Here is a 22065-nt window from a genome sequence, read left to right as displayed (position 1 = left end):
CAAAAGGAAATAAATTTTGATACGTTCTTTAAAAAAAAAAAAAAAAAAATCTTTCAGATGATTTTTATCATACTCCAATAGTATTTTTAGAACTTTACTATCAATGCTCTTATATTGTATCGTTTAAATATAAATAAGTAGACTGCCTATATATAATAATATATAATAATTTATAACGAATGACAGTTATCGTCGATCGATTCATACTATTTTAATGATGTCCCATTCATGATGTCCCTCCTGTCAAATGGGACGTCTTTATAATATTTTTGTTCTAATTTTAAATCTTAATTGTTATAAATAACAGGCATGTGACCCGCGAGCTAGTTTTAAATAATTGTTTTAAAATCTAATAAGATTTTAAATTATTATAATATTATTTTTAAAATAATATTTTTTTTCTTTTTACCCTCATTTATTAATAACAGTTCTCTACTTAAGACTACAAATAAAATTTTCCTTATATATATATAATATAGAGAGTATCTCATGCGCATGACTAAGTTAATATTTTTTTTAATATTTAGCTGATCTTCCGCATCATCTAAACCGATCAGTGTGTGTATATATATATATATATATATATTTATGAATTTTATTACGTACAAATAAAGTCGCATATTAATTTATGTATTAATATAGATTTTTTTATATTTATAATTTAAATTAGTACCGTTTTTTATAAAATTTACATTTTAACTAATCATATTAAATTGATGCACATATTAATATGTAGTTGTACTTATAATTAAATTTTTCCTATATTTATATATATAGACTCAACCGTTCAAATTTTTTAAGATCGATGTTGTTGGAGTACTCAAATAATCAAGTTGTTTTAATCGTGAGCGAGTTGCGAAAGACTACTGAGGTAGAGGTGGGTACATACGTAGGTTTAAAATCTATCTGTCCGGATCTGTTTAAAAGTACGTGTTGTATGAAAAATTAAGTTTGATTCCATTCATTGTTGTTAAGCTCTGTTGGAATATTAAAAATATTTTAGATATATGTGAAAAATGGTAAAATAATTTATAAATAATAAGATAATAATATATAATAGTAAAATAATAATAAATAATAATAATAAAATAGTCTAAAAATATTTAAAAACAATTATATTCTTAAAAGTCCCGCCAATCTCTCTTGCAGTTAAACCCTTTGTGTATATATGTATATGCAGCTTTAGCATTATTCTAATCTAATTTTAAAATTAAAAGGGTAGCATATTTATATATTGTCACTTTTGTATATTTTTTATATACTCTATTAATATGCAGATAAGCTCATCCTAATTTGCCTATATAAAAAGTCATGCTCTTTTCTTATAAACCAACCCATATGAGTCACGCACGTATTATCTTCTTTTAGTTTGCTCCCTAGCTAGTTCATGTTAAAGACGTGTTTTACATTATCAACTATACGGATGATCTATAAAGAATATAGGGGCGGTACTGATTATTCTAAGAACACTCTGATATTAAAGTGTATGTAAAAAATAAAGTAAATTAAGTTAAGTGTTTGTTACTTCATTTATAGAGACATAGGAAAGATTGATGTGGTCTGTTTGGCTTTCCGTCATTAGCGGCGTGCTTATAGGGCTTTCCACCCATCGGCTTTATAGGTGCCAGGTGGAGGCTAGGAACCCTAAATGTAATGGAAAATTACTACCCGGCTCTACGGGCTTCCCACTTTTTGGGGAGACCCTCAGTTTTTGTCTCAAACAAGTCCAAAGATACGTCACTTTGCCGCAAGCCTTACGTAGAAATATAGGTCTCACCAAATTAAAAATAATGAATTTTTTTATAATAGAGTCTATTTTTTTATAAAAATAAAATAAAATGTATGAAATTTATACATCTAGAATATATATATATATATCATTATTTAACTTACAGGATTGATCGATACTTTTTTCTATTATGTCGTTGATATGTTCTTCCACCAAATATGCATGCAAAGGCGATCAACGTCGTGTGTTTTAGGTGATCATGATAACAACTAATTTGTGCACTATTTAATTTGCAGCAAATTAAGGGAAAAGTTACAGTCGTACGTAGAAGTAGTAGTACTATACGTACAACTATATATATACTAGCAAGATTGCGATATTAACTTTATATCTTTTCCCGTTTTCCATCTGTTCGATATATATTAGTCTTGAAGCTATGAATTAGGCATTTTGAGAAGGAAATTAGGAGCTGAAATTAATAATCGCTACAGGAAAATTGTTCAATTGTAGCTAATTATTTTATGCAAAAATTACTTTTTTGTCAAAATAAGTCTGTTTTAATTGTAAATAGTCATTTTTGTTGTATATAAGCTATCACAAATAATAACTTTTTTGTTGTGAATTAATACATATCAAGCCATAAATTAGTAGGGGTGGGAGGGGGTCCGCCGCCCACTATCCCACCCCCGCATGGGTAGGTGGACTATCCTACTCAGCACATGCGGGGATGGGTGGCCCCGCCCCATAGGAAGAATTCCAAGCTAGGGTAGGGGGCGGGTTGACCCCAACGGGGCCACGCCCCTCCTCCTGCTCTGCTCCACTATATATAAAAATATAAGTTTTATATATTTGTATAAATAAACATGTTGTATATAGATATATACAATTTGTTAAAGACTTGAAATTGTATTTAAGTTATTTAAGTCTCACATTACATAAGTATGACAATTATATTATCTCGGCCTACCATATAAATGCTGGCCTAAGAGGATAAGGCAATTCAAAACATAACTCCAATGAGTTTAAATTTTATTTGTATTTATAAATTTTAAATTATATTATAATTTGGATAAAAAAATTGAATTCAAAAATAATTTTTAGATCCAATCGGTAGGCCTAGGGGGGTTAGGGCAGATAAGGTTTTCAACCCGGCACCCAGGGTGGGAATGAAAACCCTTCCCCCGCATGGTGTGGGGTAGGGTACTAGAGACCCGCAATGCAGGTTTCACCCCTATAAATTAGTAGTTTCAAATTAATCATATTTGGCATTTTCCTCATAAGAAGTTGATCCATTTCAAACATCCTTAAAAACAGTAATTATATACCAGTACTACTTCGCATTTGGATCTTTAAAAAACTCCCAAAATAGGGGAGGGGGGCTTCCGAGCCATATAATTAATTTACATGTGTTTGCATATTAATTAATTAAAAAACTATATAATGAATTAAAAGATTGGATTGTTGATGATCATGTAGTTAATAAATAAGATTGTCTGATCTATATATATATATATATATATAATATAATTCCGTGGAGATCAGTGACTGCACTATGTTGTATATGTGTATCTTTACCGCCATCCATGCATGGGCACATCATGATCTCATTAAAAATTTAGAAATTTGGTGTCTATATATATAATTGGCCTAGCAGCACTCATTGGCCAATCGACGACCTTATAAGTCATATGACAACAAACTGATGTGTGGTAAGTACGTTAATGTCCCCTCCCGCCCCTAAAAATAAAAAATAAAAAAATAATAATAATCAGTGAAGTGAGCTGTTGAGCATGGAGATTAATATATATATATATATAGGACGTTGTGAATTGGACACATGATTAACACATAATTTGTCTCATGGTAAGCCTTAGCTAGCTATCACGAAGTACGTAGTTTCTCTGCTTATTAACAAAAGTACGTACGTACGTACGTATAGATTAATCTTCGGTTGTAAGTTATATCTAGCATTATTATTTTTCATTTTTGTTACTATATATGATGACCTTGTCCATATATGTGCTAGATTATAAGCAAAATTTACAACCGTGCATGTATTGTTGATATTGTATTCTGCATCTACAATATTATATATATATATATATATATATATATATATATATATATATATATATATTGTTGAACCCAAAGTTTTAAGTTATGTATAATTATATATCTACACATAGATTTTGATGATAACAAATAAATTCAAAGAATAAAGAAGTCTCAAACTCAAGTTGTCCACACGTACAATGGAGTCAAGTACATTAAGAAAACAAGCATGAGCAAGAAGGGAATAAGTTCACATTAAAGTCATAGAGTAATGTTGTAATTCTCTTAAAAATTCAAAATTAGGATTAAGGTTCAAAATTAATTTTTTATCATAAAGCATTAAAATATATTTTCCACATGTGCATGAATATTTTGAAAATTAAATTTGAAAATTTTGAAAGATGATTGATTGTCATCTTTCACATATGCATACCTTGATTAAAGGATTGAACTTTGAAAATATTAAAAATGATTGATTGTCATCTTTCATATGTGCATATTTTATTTGAATATTTTTAAAAGTGATTGATGTTTTTTTTGACTTATGCAAAAGGTAAATGATTTTGTTTGAAATATTTGAAAAGTAAAGTGTGCTCCTTTTGTCATATGCAAAAGTAAAAGATTAGGTTTGAATTTTTTGAAAAGTAAAGTGTACTCCTTTTGTCATATGCCAAAAGTAAAATATTAGGTTTGAAGTTTTTGAAAAATAAATGATGTTGTCTTTAACAATTGAAAAAGAATAACATTTTATTTGAATTTTTTGAAAAAGTAAATGATGTTGTCTTTGACATGTGAATCTTTTTAAATTTGAATATGAAGTCTCATATGCCTATAAATAGATCATTTGAGAGTTTCACATTCACAACACCAAGAGCATACAACATTCATTCAAATCTTTCATTCTCTTTTCTCTAAGCATTGAGCCTTAATCCTTGTTCATTTTGAGAAATATAGTTTGCGCTGTATTGTTCTTATTTCACTCATTGAGGAGTGTTTTCTGATAACCTACCCACTATCAGCTCTTGTATTAATAAAAGGGTGAGTATAACCCTTGTGCGTGTAGAAAGTGTTCTACACAGGGAATAGTTGAATCACCACGTGTAAGGTGATTGCAAGTGTAGAGGGTGTTCTACACAGATCCTTTGTAGCGGTGTTGTTCAAAGGTGTAATAGATTTCTATCTCCACCTGAATGAGGTTAAATAGTGAATTTTGGGATCCTCAAGGGATAGCTTGAGGCGAGGACGTAGGCAGTGGGGTCGAACCTCGTTAACATACTGAGTTTGTTTTTCTCTTACCCTTACTCTTTATATTTATTATTGTTTCGTATTTTGTTTATATTTTATATTGTATATTTGATTTATAATTGTTATTTTTTTTATATAACTCAATTCACCACTCTCTTGTGTTAGTCATCTGGGCAACATATATAATATAATATAATTATATATGTATATATATAATATAATTGAAGAAGTTGGATTCTAAATCTAATATGATGGATGTTATTTTTATTGAATATATATATATATATATATATATATGTATCCAAAAGGTTACAATGAATTACAAATCCTTTCATTTGTAAAATTCAAGAAATTTAAAATAAAAAAATTTAGACCTAAAATATCTTAAAAATTAAATATAAATATAAATTTACTTGTCCAAACGTAATAACTAATAACAGGGGGAGTCCCACGCCGTGAGTTTCACGCGCTGTCACATCAGGGGACATTTTTTGCCTCCACACAGCACGGTCGGGATCAATGGCATTGGATCTTCATGTTCTGACCGTCCACTCCTCTCCAATTGCGGCACGTGTGCTAACAGTGGTGTTCCCTTGCCATCTTTCCTATCTTTCTGCTTTCCCTAACCAAAAATCGAGTGAAAGTGGTTGTGGGAGTTCCTTCTAACCAGTACAGACCAACATGTTGCGTCACACCCCTCTTTACTACGGCTTTTAGCTGCAACTTTATAGTCTGTTCATCAAACTATTTAAAAATCGTCACCAAGTGATCTCTTCATGTTCTGACCGTCCACTCCTCTCCAATTGCGGCACGTGTGCTAACAGTGGTGTTCCCTTGCCATCGATTCATCTCAGTTCCCCGTTATTTTCCTATCTTTCTGCTTTCCCTAACCAAGGATCGAGTGAAAGTGGTTGTGGGAGTTCCTTCTAACCAGTACAGACCAACATGTTGCATCACACCCCTCTTTACTACGGCTTTTAGCTGCAACTTTATAGTCTGTTCATCAAACTATTTAAAAATCATCACCAAGTGACCTCTCCTTGAGGGAATTGGATGGGAGCTAATCTTTTGGTTCCATTCACCCCTTTTTTTTGTAGTGTAATGTGTGTTGGTTTTGGAAATAATAAGGTACTCACCGTAGCATGCCCTCAAGACCAAACCACAACAGAACATGCCCAGGCCATCAAGGTAGCAGTTGGCATCAAGGACGTGAAGGTAGCAACTAGTGCCAATGAGAAAGCTCTAGAAGCAAATAAAATATACTTGTATAGAAATCTGATATGCACGTGTCTAAATCATAGACGATTGATTGTGTTGTATTGATCATTATAAATACTGTACATGTATGGAAGGAAAATTGTGTGAAAGCAAATAAACTTTTCTTCAGGCCTTTGAGGCATTTCAACGTACACCTTCTGTCCATTGTCTCTTCTTACCTTTATATGGTATCAAAGAGCTCGTGACCAACGTCACTCTTCATCAATTCAATACAACCAAAAAAAAAAAAAAAAAATTCAAAGTATGTCTTCTTCCGTTTCTACTGATTCTTATGTCCCGCCATCATCCACCTTCACCATCAAAACCTCTCGGCTCCCATCTTCACTATGCAAGTCACTTTATCAATATGAAGTTGACTGTCGACAACTACCTCTTGTGGAAGGCTCAAGTTGTGCCTTTCTTCAAGGGTAATCGGCTATATTATTATGTGGATGGCACTACTGTTGTGCCCCCTCCTATGGTTAACAACAACCCCAATCCCGATTATGTGAAATGGTCTGAAGAAGATCAGCTACTCATTTCAGCCTTGAATTCTTCATTGTTTGAGAATATGCTTGCATAAGTTCTTGAGTGTACGTCTGCTCATGAAATATGGACTATGTTGCAACTGCACAATCATCTGTTCATCTTATGCAGACCCAACTTCAACTTGCTATATTTAAAAAGGGACTTGAGTCTATTTCAGACTATTTTCACAAGGCTAGATCCCTGGCAGCCTCCATGACTGCAGGAGGGCAGCCATTTCCCAAATAGAATTCTCAGTGTATTTACTAGTTGGTCTAGGCACTGATTATGATTCTCAGGTTACTTCTATCACCACTAGAGCTGATCCTCTTAATACTCAACAAATATACAGTTATTTGCCCAACCATGAATCTCAGTTGGCTCATCAAACTCACACTCTCCTCTCTAGAAATCCTATGTCAGCTAATCTCACTCAAACAAAGCCTCCCTCTAATTTTAATGGTTCTCCCAACATGCGGGGAAGGGGCCGTGGCCCAAAAAGGGGTCGTGAGGGTCGAAATGGCCCCATCCCTTTACACACCAAACTGAATATAGGCCTATGTGCCAAGTGTGTAACAATGCAGGCCATACGACCATGCATTGTTATTATAGGTTTGATTAGAATTATCAAACCCCTCCTCCACAACATCCTGCGCCCAATCTTACAACTGCTACTTCGCATATACCACCACCTCTACCTCATGCATGGTTCCCGGATACGACTACAACAAATCACTTCACCAATGATCTTATCAGGGCACTGACCAAGTTAATATTGGAGATGGCTCAACAACTTCTCTCTAGCATACTGGTTCTGGTCACTTATATACTTCCTCTGGACAATTTCTTTTGTCTAAACTTTTGCATGTTCATTCCATTACAAAAAATATTTTATCTGTTTTTCAATTCTGTCTTGACAACTCTGTTTATTTTGAGTTTCACTCTTCTCATTTTATTGTGAAGGATTTGCAAACCCAGTAGGCTATTCTTCAAGGAACTATTAATAACGGATTATATGTTCTCCCCACCACCTCTCCAGAATCCATCTCCATCCCATCCCAATCTTAAGCACTTATTGGTGAACGCATATCAACTTTCAACTGGCACATGCAGCTTGGTCATCCTTCCTCTCGTACTACTTCCTTTATTATTAATACTTTTAAGCTTCTCACAAATACGAGTAACCCGACATCTCCATGTACAGCTTGTCCACGACCAAAACCCATGTCTTACTCCACCCCCCTTCTCCATCTCATTATTATCATCCTTTTGAATTATTGTTCATTGATGTTTGGGGCCCGCTATCGGTATTGTCATCTGCTGGATGTCGATTTTACTTGAAAATTGTTTATGACTTTACTAAATATATTTGGATTTTTTCGGTTCAAGCTAAATCTGATGTTACTTCTATTTTTATTACCTTTTTACGTTATGTTACCAATTGCTTTACAACTAACGTAAAAATCCATACAAATGGATGGACGTGGTGAATTTCACCCTCTTCAAAAAGTACTACAATCTTATGGCATCAATTATCGTATCACTTGTCCGTACTCTCATGTCCAAAATGGCAGTGTAGAATGACGACATCACCACATAGTTGAGACTGGACTAGCTTTGCTTGCCCAAGCCTCAATGTTGTTTCAATATTGGTCTGCTGCTTTCCAAACAACAGTGTTTTTAATTAATAGAATGCCTACCCCGATTTTACAAAATAAATCTCCATTTCAAAAACTTTTTCGACGTTCCCCTAATTATCTTTTCCTTCAGACTTTTGGCGCCGTGTGTTGGTCCAATCTATATCCTTTTAATAAACATAAAATGGACTTCCACTCTAAACTTTGTATTTTCATGGGATATATCCCTGACCAAAAGGCTATTGTTGTCTTCATCCATCGTTGGGTTGTACTTATATTTTTAGGAATGTTCTATTTCATGAAAATCAATTTCCGTTTGCCTCTATCCATGATTCTACCACTACGAGTTCTAGGGAGGTTGCTAATTCTCGCCCCACACACAGAGCAGCTTCTCTGCCTCACTTTGAATCACATAATGTGCCTTCTATCTCACCACTTATCACGAGTCAAACAACCACACCCATAGGACCATTCCAAACTTCCTCTCCTCTAATACCCATGGGCCCATCTACATCTATCAGCCCACTAAGCCTATCAAGCCCTTCACTGGCCCATAACTTTTCTGCTCCTTCTAAACTCGCTAGTGTATCGAGTCGCATCCCCACCTGTTACTCATCTCCTTCCCGAATTCACTCAAGTCCTCATGTCCCAGTGTCATCTGCTACTGAGGTTCCTCCTCAAATCAACACCCATCTGATGGTCACAAGGTTGAAAGCAAATGTGTGTTGCCCTAAAGTGCGTCAAGAAGGTACCATCCCCTTGCCTATTCCTAAACCCTCAGCCTCACTCTTGATCTTATCTTCCTCTAGAATTCCAAAGGAACCAGCTTTCTATATTGAAGCCACACGGTATCTCGAATGGTGCCAAGCCATGAAATTGGAATTTCAAGCTCTCCTTCACAACTCCACTTGGGATCTAGTGCCTTCTTCTTCTTCCTTTAATTTTCTAGGTCCAAAGTGGATTTTGAAAACAAAGAGACGTGCTGATGGCTCACTTGAACAGCATAAGGTATGCCTTGTTGCCAAAGGGCTTTCATCAGCTGCTTGGGGTAGATTATACTGAAACTTTCTCTCCTGTAGTAAAACCCGTGACCATCAAATTACTCATTTCCATTGTTGTTTCGTGTAAATGGCCCCTACACCAATTAGATATCCAAAATGTGTTCTTACATGGTGACTTGAAAGAAGTAGTGTATATGCACCAGCCTCCTGGTTTTGTTAATCTTGACTTTCCGACGTACATCTGTAAGTTGAAAAAGGCTATTTATAGTCTTAAACAGGCATCTCGGACCTAGTTTTCCAAGCTTAGTACGCACCTCTCTTCTCTTGGCTTTGAAGAATCCAAGTCTGATTCTTCCTTATTTGTTTTTAAACAAGCTGGTCATTAGGGGTGAGTTTGGTCTGGTCCGGTTTTGTGGACCGGACCGGACCTATTCGGTCCAGGGTTTTCCCACCCTGGACCGGACCGAACTCCCTAAGGGTCGGGACGGTCCATTCAGTCCACAGTTGACTTTTTTTTTTTTTTTTTTTAATTCTATGAAATTTTGTTTAATACTTATGTAATTATATTGTGATATATTTAATATATATATATATAGTATATATATGTAGTATATTATTATATATATATATTAATATATATATATTAGTAATATGTTAATACTATTAGTCTATTAGTAGATAGTAAATTAGTAATAGTTATTAACTTATTTGCTATAACTAATAATACACTAGTACTAATACTATAACTAATAACTATATGTAATAATAGTAATACTATATGTAATATACTAATATTACTATATCTCTTCAAACACCACACATTTATTAATACTCTTTGTCATACTATATTAAATAATAGTAATACTCTTATTACTAATACTCTATGTAGTTATATTAAATACTATATTACTAATACTCTATGTAATTATAGTGATTTAATACTAACATATTACATATTAAGTTAACTATACTAATACATTATAAATTTATACATATATGATATGTTATAATTTATACCATAACTCTTATCATATGTTAATATATTAATATATACTAGTACTATATATTATAGTTAATAGTTATACATTAAATAGTATAATAATACATTGATACTAAATATATGTAGTTATAGACTTATAATGATTTAGTTATTATGAATTTACGATTAGTATAACTATATAATAGTATTTGTAGTAGACTATTAGTAATTTAGTATAGCTATATTATATTAGTAATATTAATTATGTTGAATCAATCAGTTAGTATAACTATTTTCTACATTATTAATATTAATAATATTAATATTAGTTATAGTCATATAACCTATATTAGACTTCAAAGCCTTAGACTATATAATAGACTAATAGTATTAGTACAACTGTATATTTATATATTAATACTAATTATAGTGAAAAGTATAACTATATAATAGTATTAATAGTAGATATATAGTATACATTAAAGAATATAATAATACATTCATACTAAATATATATAGTTATAGTGATTTAGCTATATATTAGTATCAATATTACTTATAGTATTTAACATAACTATATAGTCTATATTAGTATAAGTATAATTATAGTATATTATAATATTAGACTATTAGTATTATTTTTTTTAATACCATATTAGACTATTAGTATTAGTATAGATATTAGTATTAGTATATATAATTATAAATATTAGTATTAGTAAAAAATTATATAATTAATTTATAAAATTATTTATATAAATTATATTTTTATTTTTTATTTTTTTTTCATTCAGTCCGGTCACGTCCGGTCCGGGGTGGAAAACCCCTGGACTGGGACCGGACTGGACTCATTCGGTCCTCCCAAAAATGGAACGGACCCAATTCGGTCTAGTCCAAAAATGGCCGGTTCAGACCAGCCGAATCTCACCCTTACTGGTCATGTTATTTTCGTCTTAGTGTATGTTGATGATATCATTGTTACTGGTTTAAATTCCTTGTTAATTGCTAATTTTATTACTGCCATGAGCCGAAAATTCCTGTTAAAGATCTTGGCCATTTTGAATTTTTTTCTTAGTATATAGGTCTCTCAATTTAGTCAAGGTCTTTATTTAAGTCAGTCTAAATACATTTCAAACCTCTTACATCGCACTAATATGCACAATGCCAAAGCTGTTTCTTCTCCTATGTTGACTACCACTAAACTTTCAACATTTAATGGCTCCTCGTTTGAGGATCCTCATCTTTATAGAAGTGTAGTTGGTAGTTTACAATACTTAGTTTTTACCTGTCTTGATATCTCATTTGCTGTCAATAAAATTTGTTAATTTATGCATTGTCCAAAAAATTCTTATTGGCAAGCTGTTAAAAGAATCCTTCATTATTTGCATTCCACAACTCACTTTTGATTATATTTTTCTACTCACTCTTTATTTGACATCTCGGTTTACTCTGATACGGGTAAGGTTGAGCTTTGACTTCGACTCCAACTTTGACTGGAGTCAGAGTTTGACTCCAATCAAAGTTGCCGGAGTATGAGAGTCAGCGCCATGGAGAGAGAGAGAGAGAGAGAGAGAGAGAGAGAGAGAGAGAGAGACGATTCACTCAGCGCGTTTGTGATGTCATCAATGGACATCCAACGATCTCCTTGCATGTGGGAGACTTCCCCTAGTGCATTTTTCGATCTGGAAGATGGGTTGACAAAAATAGAAAATGAAAAGTGAAAAGGGAGGAGAGTTAGTGCTAAAGAGAGGGAGATGAATATTGATAGACCTGTCCCAAAAGGTAAAATCTAATTAATGAAAGAAATTAATCAGAGAGAACGGGAGTGATGTATGTGTATGAAAGAATGGGTCTGGGGTTTTGCTTCAGTATTCCTCTGTCAACGAAGAAAATGAAGGGGAGGAAACAAAAAGTAGTTTAATGAGAGTGGAGAATGAGAGAGGTCCGTAAGATAGGGAAAATAAAAGAAAGAAAGAGAATTTCAAGTTTCTAAATATATATTAATAAATTTGTTTATTATTAATAAAGTTTTGATGGTACCTATAAAATATAAAACTAAAGGCTATAAAGTATAAAGCAGCACACCCATTAAAGCAATAATAGAAAATTAAAGAAAAGACAAAATGCATCTTCCATTGTGTTTTCAAAAAGTTAAAAGACAAAAGACATCATACAACATAAAGAATACAATGCAGAAGAAGAGTTTCAAATTTTAAATGCAAGAAAACAAATTTTGTCGGAGTCCAGAGTCATACATGGCTCCGATTCTGACTCTGACTTTGACATTTATTATCGGAGTAACTTTAATTCCGATTCCAAATTCTGAATACTTCGATTTCATTAGAATCGGAATTGAAACGGAGGTAGGACGGAGTCGGATGAGGCGGAGTGTTTGCACAGCCCTATTGACTGGGCCGAATGTCTTGATGATAGAAAGTCTACAGGAGAATTCTGAATATTCTTTGGCTCACACCTTATTTCTTGGGGATCCAAAAAGCAACCTACGGTTGCTCGTTCATCGACTAAAGCTAAATACAAGGCAGTTGCCAACACCGCCTGTGAGATCTTACGGATACAATTTTTTTTCAAAAAAATTGGTATGTTTTTATCCAAAGCCCTACCTTATGGTGTGATGATTTAGGAGCCACGTACTTGTCGGTCAATCCGGTGCTTCATGCTCGCACCAAACACGTTGAATTGGATTATTATTTTATTCATTAAAGAGCAGCTGCAAAAACTCTTAATGTTTCATTTGTTCCCAACAAAGAGCAACTTGCAGATATTTTAACAAAACATCTATCTATTGCTTGGTTCACTTCTTTGCGATCAAGTCTCACCATTTGCCAATTGCTGCTTGCATCTAGGGGGATAATAAGGTACTCACTGTAGCATGCCCTCAATACCAAACCACAACAGAACATGCCTAGGCCACCAATGTAGTAGCTGGCATCAAGGACGTGAAGGCAGCAGCTGGTGCCAACGGAAAAAAAAAATGTACACAGCACAAAAGGCCATAAACAAATAGAATATACTTGTATAGAAATTTGATATACACGTGTCTAAATCATAAAGGATTGATTGTGTTGTATTGATCATTATAAATACTGTACATGTATGGACAGAAAACTGTGTGAAAGCAAATAAACTTTTCTTCAGCCCTTTGAAGCATTTCAGTGTACACCTTCTGTCCATAATCTCTTCTTATCTTTATAGGAAATACTGTAGGAGACTCCTGCCTCATCAAATTTTTATTTTGTATCTGTTAGTTTATCTAGAAAATATTCTGTTTGCTGAGAAAATAAAAATTGAAAAAAAAAAAAAAAAAAAGAGAACTGGATGAGCCCCACGAGGTTATAATAATGCATGCCTAGGTAGGCTTTACTTGATTTTCTTTTAGCGATCCTTTAATGCTCGACCATTAGTTATTACATGATGCATGTGGATCATGAGCAGCCTCTATTGTTGTAAACTATACATGGTCTCTCTCTCTCTCTCTCTCTCTCTCTCTCTCTCTCTCGATGAGAATGCGTGGTCTTTGGATGGAAAACATTGCAAGGTGAGAAATGTTATAGGAAATAGTAACAGAACCAAGAATTTTTGTGAGGCCAAATTTTCTAGTATATGACACACATTGCGAGGTGAGAAATATTATAGGAAATAGTGGTGAAATAGAAATTTTTCTGCGGAGGGCCAAATATTTTAAAATGTAACACATTGAAATTTAAAAATCATAAAAACATAAATATATATAAAATTAGATCTCGATAATTTGTAATAAACACGTAAAAATAAAATTCTAAAAATAAAACATCTTAATATATGTTTCAGGTTTTTGATGATAATATTTTATAAAATAATATTTATCTATTATTATTTTTATAATGGAATATTTAAAATTTATTTACTTTATATAAACTATCAAGTATTTTTTAAAATGTCATCTTTCATTCTAATATATATGTAAGCTAATTTATTAAGTTTTATGTAAATTCTAAACATTTTCATATCACATTAAACATATAATATTATAATAAAGACCTTAAATAAGATTTTTCTTGCTCAATGAAATCTAGAGGATAAAACCTTTCAACTATTTTCCATACAGATCACCAATTTTAATTAAAAAGCCTAATATTGTATAACAAAAACCTTTGTGATCCATATTAGTAAGTTTATTATTTCTCCTAAACTTTGTTTTGATTTAATTTTGGTGAGACCACACTCTTAAAAATAAATAATATATAGGAATTATATAAAATTTTGAAACTATAGAAAAAAAAATTGAAAAGACATTTCTAAATATATTATAATTTTATAGAATAAATAGAGATTATAAAATTCTTTGATGGGCTATTTTTTATATTTATAAAATTATAAATAAAAATAAAGGTGTATTTTTATTTTTATTTTCTATATTTCAACGCATGTGGTTCCACCACTGGTAGGAAAGTCTTTTACAACATAGCTTCATTTAATTAATTAATAGATAATTTATTATTTTTATCTTTCTATTTAAACATATATTTAAGCATATATAATATACTTAAGACTTCCTGTAAAAATTTGTTAGACATACGTACCTTCCCAAAACAATTCCACTTTGATTAGAGGACTGCTAGGGTCATCGACAGGGGTCTCAAGAGTTTCTACCAAGAAGTGTAAAATGTATTTTTTTTATTTTGTTTTTTTTTTCAAGCAATTTTTAAATCATTTTAAATATTATTTTTTTAAAAAAATCATAAATTTATTTAAAAATACTTCTTTAATCTTTAAATAAAAAAATATCATTGGTAATCTCTCTCAATTGCTTTACTCGATGGGATAAACATTTTTCTTTTGATTAATCCCACATTTTTGCATCTGTATTATTCTTCAATGAAAAAGGATAAACTCGCATCACTTTCACAACATTTTACGCCACATCCTAAGTATGTACCTACTTTCGATCACATTGTAGACTTTACATCATCCAACATTTATTTGTTATGCACTCAGCATGACATCAACTCTGATATTGCTATAATTACGGATTTAATTAATTAATTAAGTGTAATCATTTTTTATTTCAACCATACTTAAAAAGAAATAATAATATTTATACAATACATTTTATAAAATAATAATATTTTTATAAAATGATATTATTTTTATAACATATTTTATAAAAATACCTCTCATTTTAAAATATTATTGTATACAATATTATAAAAAATTATCTCTATATTTATCATTTTTTTTAAAAAAAATTGTTATATCAATCATTACTGAATGATGAAACCATGACTTAACCGCTTAAATAAGATATATGTTGAAGAATAATCCTACTATATTCCTAATTTCTTTTTATTTATTTTGTCTTTTTAACGACAAGTAATATTAGATACAGTTATAATTTACGTAAGTATTATATAATCTTTTCAAAAAAGACTGATATATTATTAATTTTTTTTAATGTAAATTCCTTATTTACTTATTTTTTAAAAAAAAATTTGTACAATATTTATGTTTTTCACGGCCTCTAATATCATTTCTAAAGTAAAAGGAGAAAGTTTAGAGGGTCAGTGAAATATATAAATAATTTTGATAATTCAGAGTTTAAAATGAAATTATGGTAGGAAGATTTGTACTTTTTTATTTTAGATACTTCTACAGAGTAATAGCATGACAAATCACCGACGAATAGGTTGGATTGAAAATTTAAAAAAAAAAAAAAATTAAATAGATTATATAAAATAAATTTATAAATTAATATTAATTTAAAAAATTAATTAAATTTATTTTATAATAAAATTAATTTTATAATCTAATATATCATATTAAATTACATCAATTTATAAATTTATTTATATTTTTTAATTTTTTAAAAAGAGGCCCTACATCCCCAAATGGGCAGAAGCCTAAAGGCATGTGCGTCATTAGATCATCAAAATCTTGAGGAGATCACAACGCGTTACCGACCTTTCCTAATCCGGCGTGGAAACCTTCCGAGACAACAAAAACTGGCGAGTCCACACATTCTCTCCCCAACTTTTCACGGTCCAGATTCCATAAATGTTTTTCCACACATCCAAACATTGAATGAGAGGGAATATAAATGAAATGAAACACAGAACGGAAGCTTTTTCTTCGGCTTCTCCTTCTTCTTCTTGTTTTAGTACTGTTTCTCTCGTCATGGGTCGTGGTCCTCGGCTTCTGTCTCTCTCATCTTCTCTCTCAATCAGCTTCTGCTTCTTTGCTTTCCTGCAAGACGCGGTTTTCTTAGTCGTCGTTAATGGGAATAATAATCCCAACCTAACGTCTTCGACACCTATCGACCGCGATCTCTACCATTCCAGGTGATTCCTAATGAAACCCTGTTTTTGACTCTCTTTTCTTGCTGGGATAAGTTCTATATTTCAAAATATATGTTTGTGTTCTTCGTTTCTTGAGAAGTTACAGGTTAAAAAAGACCGGACTTTGTTGAATTGGTTGTTGGATTTGATCAAACTTATATATTTTTGTTTTAATCCTGGAAAAAGTTCCCATGGTTTACATGTCAAGATTGTTTACTTTTTTGTTGAATTTGTAAATTTTTGTCTGGATCTCAGTTATTAACTATGCTCTGTTGAGAATTGTTGGAAACTGAAACCTTCCATGCGTGGACTTTTCGTTTTCCATATATTTAGGGCATGTATGGATAATGAGATGAAATGTGAATTTTGAGAATAATAGTGAAATAGTTTGTGGATAGTAGTGAAATGACTTGAGTTAAGATGTTTTTGTTAGATTTTGAGAAATGAGAGAAGAAGTAAAAATATTATAAAGTTTAAAAATTGTGTTAATATTATTTTTGTTTTGAAATTTGAAAAAGTTGTTTTGTTTTTTGTGTTTCGTTTGAAAGTTTGGAAAAGTTGTAATAATTAGCTAAAAAATTTGATGATTTGAAATTAAAAAATGTTATATGTTTGAGTAATGTTTGGGAAGTAAATTATGAAAAGTTTTGAGATGAGATGTCTCATCTCACTTCCCATGTTACTCGAGTATATGTTACCAAAAGATGCAAAAATCAATGATGTGTGTTAGGAACTGACCACCTTCTTATCCATTCTTATCGGGTTTATCCATATATGATTGTTATCTTTCTTCGGCTTAAGCTTTTGGGATAATGCCTAACCTGAAAATTATGATTATGATTTTTCTCTTTCTGTTTTTTTCTTTTAACATTTGTAGTAGCGATTTGATGGAGCAGATAAAGGCTTTGGTCCAGCGTCACCCGGGCAAACTCAATGTAGGTTGTCTATGATTCACCTGAATTAGCCATTATGCTTGGTCTTTATTTTCTGATTGGTTATGTCTTTGACAGATTGAAACAGTTAAATCTAGAAATAAAGGCTATCAGGCTGAGATCTCAGTGGTTACATATTGCCGGGGAGGGAGAGGGAATGATGATGGGTCAAAGTTTCGGATCCTTCTTGTAAGTTTTCTGTTCAAGTAGTGGAGCCTTTTAACAATTTTTTTTAAGTAGCTAAGCAGTTGCTTGTTTGGCCTTTATTTTGTCCAGTTTCTAAGGGTATAGTACGATCTTAGAAACAAATAAAAATGTACTTTGGAAATCTTGAAGTGGATTCTGGATAGATTATCTCAGATTTGTGATTTCTGGTGTTTTGACAGATAATTCCTTGTCTTCCAGAGTTTTGGACAGCATGGAAGGGAACTCATTACATCTGAACTTGCTTTTCGGATTTTGTCAATATTAAGTGAAGAACAGTTTCTACCCAACGTGAGCCCAGCTTCACTAAATAGTATCCTTGACAAGCTTGTCATAAAGGTACTGCCTATTAAATTTCTGGAACAGTTTGTTGTAGCTGCATTTTGCTTCTACTGAGTAAATCAGATTGTTTTATGTGTTGGGCTTTGATTAATCAAATGTTTAAGTTACTAACTTATGAACAAAGATTGCCTATATGCAAGCTTACCAAGTGAACTGTTGTGGCAGTCAAACCCACCGAGTGAACTGGATAGCTTTCAGTGCTCATGTCAGTATATAAGTCTCAAAGTAGGGGGAAAAAAAAAGTCTCAAAGTAGATTACTCAGAGATAATATATCCTCTCATGGTTCTTATGTTTATATACTTAAAACTTAAATACTTGATTGTTCATTAATAAGTAGTTGATCATTAAGTACTTTATGTTAATTTCTTTGAATGATATCTCAACTTTAATCTACATTCAGTAGGACTGAAATCCCTGGGCAGCTCGATTACAGCATTGTTGCAGTGGTAAAAGGACATGTTTTGTATGGAAAAGATTTAAATTGCCAGATATGTGACCGACATGTTTTCTAGCGAATAAATTTAAATTGTCAGATAGGCCATCTAATTTCTTTGCCATTTTTAGGGAAGTGCTGTGAGGAATCTTGGTATTTTTGTGATGCTGATATCTTATGATCTGCCAGGTAGTGCCAATGGAAAATTTGAATGGCCGCAAACTTGTTGAAGCCGGAGATCTTTGTGAGCGGAGGAATGGTCATGCACTTGAATTTTTCTTGATTCAAAATTAGATGACGACTTGGGGTGGTGTTGAAATGCTTTAGTTTGAAATTTTGTTGCAGGGAGAGGAGTTGATCTCAACCGAAATTGGAGTGTAGATTGGGGCAAGAAGGAAAAGGTACATCCCTATTATTTTGACACTTTAATCATGCTATATAAATTATGCTGGGTACCGTTTATTGCATTGTACGTTTGCATACATCTTTTAAACTTGTTGGTGATGATGCATTAATTTGATAATTATGCTCAGATTTTGCCCTCTTTAAAATTGATTTACAGAACACTTTACCCAGTTGGATGTGGCTTTAGGTTTAATCATTTATACATCTGCATCTTCTGTGCACTGGCATGCATGTAACACCTTACCATTAAACTGTCCTATTCAGTGTTTTGTTATTCTGATAGTCTTTCTTATTTTTCTTGGTCTCCAATTTCAGGATTATGATCCGTATGAGGAAAATCCTGGAACTGCTCCTTTTAGTGAGCCTGAAACTCAAATTATGCGGAAACTTGCCTTGTCTTTTGATCCACATGTATGGGTTAATGTGCACTCTGGAATGGAGGTAATATTTTTGGCTGTTGTCGACTGCTCAGGTCATTTGCCTTTTAAACTCTTGTGCTAATGTAATTTTTTCTTAAATTTTTATGTATTATTTTAATATATCATCAGTCACACGTATTAATAAAGATACTTTTACCTATAATATATATATCATCAGTCTACCCAAGTTTCTTATTTAAAAGTGCAGGATCTTACATTCAAATGGATTAGAAACTATTTATAGGTTAACTTTGTCGTTGATTTTGTCATTTGGTTGGGCGATGCCATCTTTCAAGGAAAAGAGGTTATATTTTGTACTTTAATTTGGAATCAAGGATTTTTTTTCTTTAATGGCTCATAAAAAACTCAAGGTGGCCAAGGAACGGTTTGTTTGGCCTTGTTATCATCCTGGAGAAGCCAAATTGTGTGTATGATATTGGCTTCATGTGCAAGGGTTGTCAATAGTTTTTTTGTCCTTTTTAATTAGCCAACGCGGTTGTTATTTATGTGAATCACGACTAAAAGTTGGTTGAGATTGAAATCAGCTTGGTCAGAATGAGAGTGGCCTTTTATATGCTTGTTAACTAGGTCATGCTTGGTCAAGTTTATATAGGCAGGGTCAAATAGGGCTAGTTGTAATTGGTCTGATTGTGGTATTGTTTCTTGCTTGATGTAAGTTTTACAAAGTTGGGTTCAAACTAATGATTAACTGCTTGACTTGTCCCCTGCTCAGCTTCGTGATATTCCCACCCATAGTCTTTTTAGCCTGATACAGTTTTAGCCCAGATGGGGGTGATTTGGTTTTCCTAATGCTCCTTTCAGGTATTGCATGTTTTGAGATACGTTAAAAATTTATTTAGGAAAGAAAAAAGGCTAATTATCTTTCCATTGGTTGACTTTATGATTACCTGATATGGCGGAAATAAGTTAATCCCTGAGGCTTAAAATCAACAATTACTTGGATGAAAGAGTTCCTCTGCATTTGTGCCTATTTACGGTCGTGCTTGTTTAATGCAGTCAGTGGAACCGTGGATTTTATAGGGGAACCAAACACACTCCTGAGTTTCTGTAAATTTAAATGCAATGGTTACAGTGTCATGGAATTGTTTTCTTATTCCTTCTCAATTACCTCGTGTTCTGCTCATGATATACTTTGCATATGACAGACTTCATAAGTTGCTTGTTCATGCAGGCTCTCTTTATGCCGTATGACCATAAAAACACTACACCTTACGGACTTCCTACACATCAGATGAAGTTGTTGCTTGAAGAGGTGAACCATCTTCATTGCCAAAAGCATTGCGTGATTGGATCTGGTGGAGGCTCTGTAGGGTTAGTATTTCCTACAGTTGGAAACAATGGTCATCACAAAAACATTCCATCAGTTAGTGAAGAATTAATGCTCATATATAGCTAATTAAGAATCTGACTATGAGGATGGTAGAAACAATTTATCTTCCATTCTTACACGAGAATATGAGATTCAAAATGCATGGCCTTGATGCAAAATAGTGCTGATATTCAGCAGTTTTAGAGGAGCCATGGGGAGTGGTACAAATATTACCTCTCCATCACATGTTCCACAAGTTTATTGTTTGCTTAAATTGAGGTATCTGGCACATTGTGATTGTGCATGATAGTGCTCCTCTTCGTCAGGTCTAAAGGGCCGGTTAGGAAGATGGAAAGTCTACCATGTTTCGAGTTGTTATTACATCTTTCAACAAGTTTGAACTTGCTTTAATTTTAGGTATTTGGCACATGGGACCGCAACAGATTTCATTTACGACGTTGTAAAGGTGCCCATGGCTTTTACATTTGAGGTTTGTGAAATCAGATCCCTCATTCTGTAGTTGCTTACAGCAATTTGACCCTTTCACATCTTTATTTGTTTGCATTGACTGACAGATATATGGAAACAGAGCTGCCTCATCTAACGACTGCTTCAAAATGTTCAATCCCACCGACCTCACTACGTTCAATGTATGTCAGCACGGATTGCTCCTTGTCTTTTCGTTGCTTTTGATTATGAACTGCATAATATTTTCCTTTTCATGTTTGCTGGACATAAGTATCAATTTTTTGAGGAAATATAGAGTTGTTTAAGAACTAAATTAATAGGCTCGTATTTCTGTAACTATATCTTCTTTCGGGTTTCAGAGAGTTCTCAACGACTGGTCTGCTGCTTTTTTCACTATATTCAAAGTGGGACCACGGCTACTTGGTGAAGTCAATCCAAAGGTACTGCCTGTGTCGAACTTGGCCAAGTGGGTATCCATCGATGACTATCTGGATGGTTACTTGATGAAGAGGAGTAGCAGATATGGGAAGAAGATGGAAGTGCTTGAGCTTGGGATCCAAGAGATTAGAACGTATTTCAGGCTCTTTTTATTATCCTCAGTATTATTGATGTTCATGTTCTGTGCCAGAATTTCAAAAAGCAAGTCCACTAGACAAGTTATTACTGGCATTCCCATCTGATATATATTTTCTTTTCACCCTGGTGAAAGGCACGCAGAGTGTTGTATGTTACTATAGTCTATAGACTATAAATATTCTTTTACCCCTTCTGTCA

At 32.8% G+C, this 22065-nt stretch overlaps 1 protein-coding gene across 1 annotated transcript; it reads left to right on the top strand.

Moving 5' to 3' along the window:
* The first annotated feature begins 16355 nt into the window (after positions 1 to 16355).
* On the top strand, positions 16356 to 22065 carry LOC122318627 (mast cell carboxypeptidase A-like). Its single transcript, XM_043136163.1, has 11 exons — positions 16356 to 16760; positions 17635 to 17692; positions 17768 to 17878; positions 18095 to 18232; positions 18859 to 18928; positions 19015 to 19070; positions 19390 to 19515; positions 20686 to 20825; positions 21241 to 21313; positions 21399 to 21473; positions 21651 to 22065. The coding sequence occupies exons 1-11, from the start codon at positions 16504 to 16506 to the stop codon at positions 21969 to 21971; spliced, it is 1425 nt and encodes a 474-aa protein (XP_042992097.1). The 5' UTR covers positions 16356 to 16503; the 3' UTR covers positions 21972 to 22065.

The sequence above is a fragment of the Carya illinoinensis genome, chromosome 8 (genome assembly GCF_018687715.1).
Source record: "Carya illinoinensis cultivar Pawnee chromosome 8, C.illinoinensisPawnee_v1, whole genome shotgun sequence".
NCBI lineage: Eukaryota > Viridiplantae > Streptophyta > Magnoliopsida > Fagales > Juglandaceae > Carya > Carya illinoinensis.
Note: the sequence above shows the minus strand (reverse complement) of the source record. Positions and strands in the feature narration are given on the sequence as shown.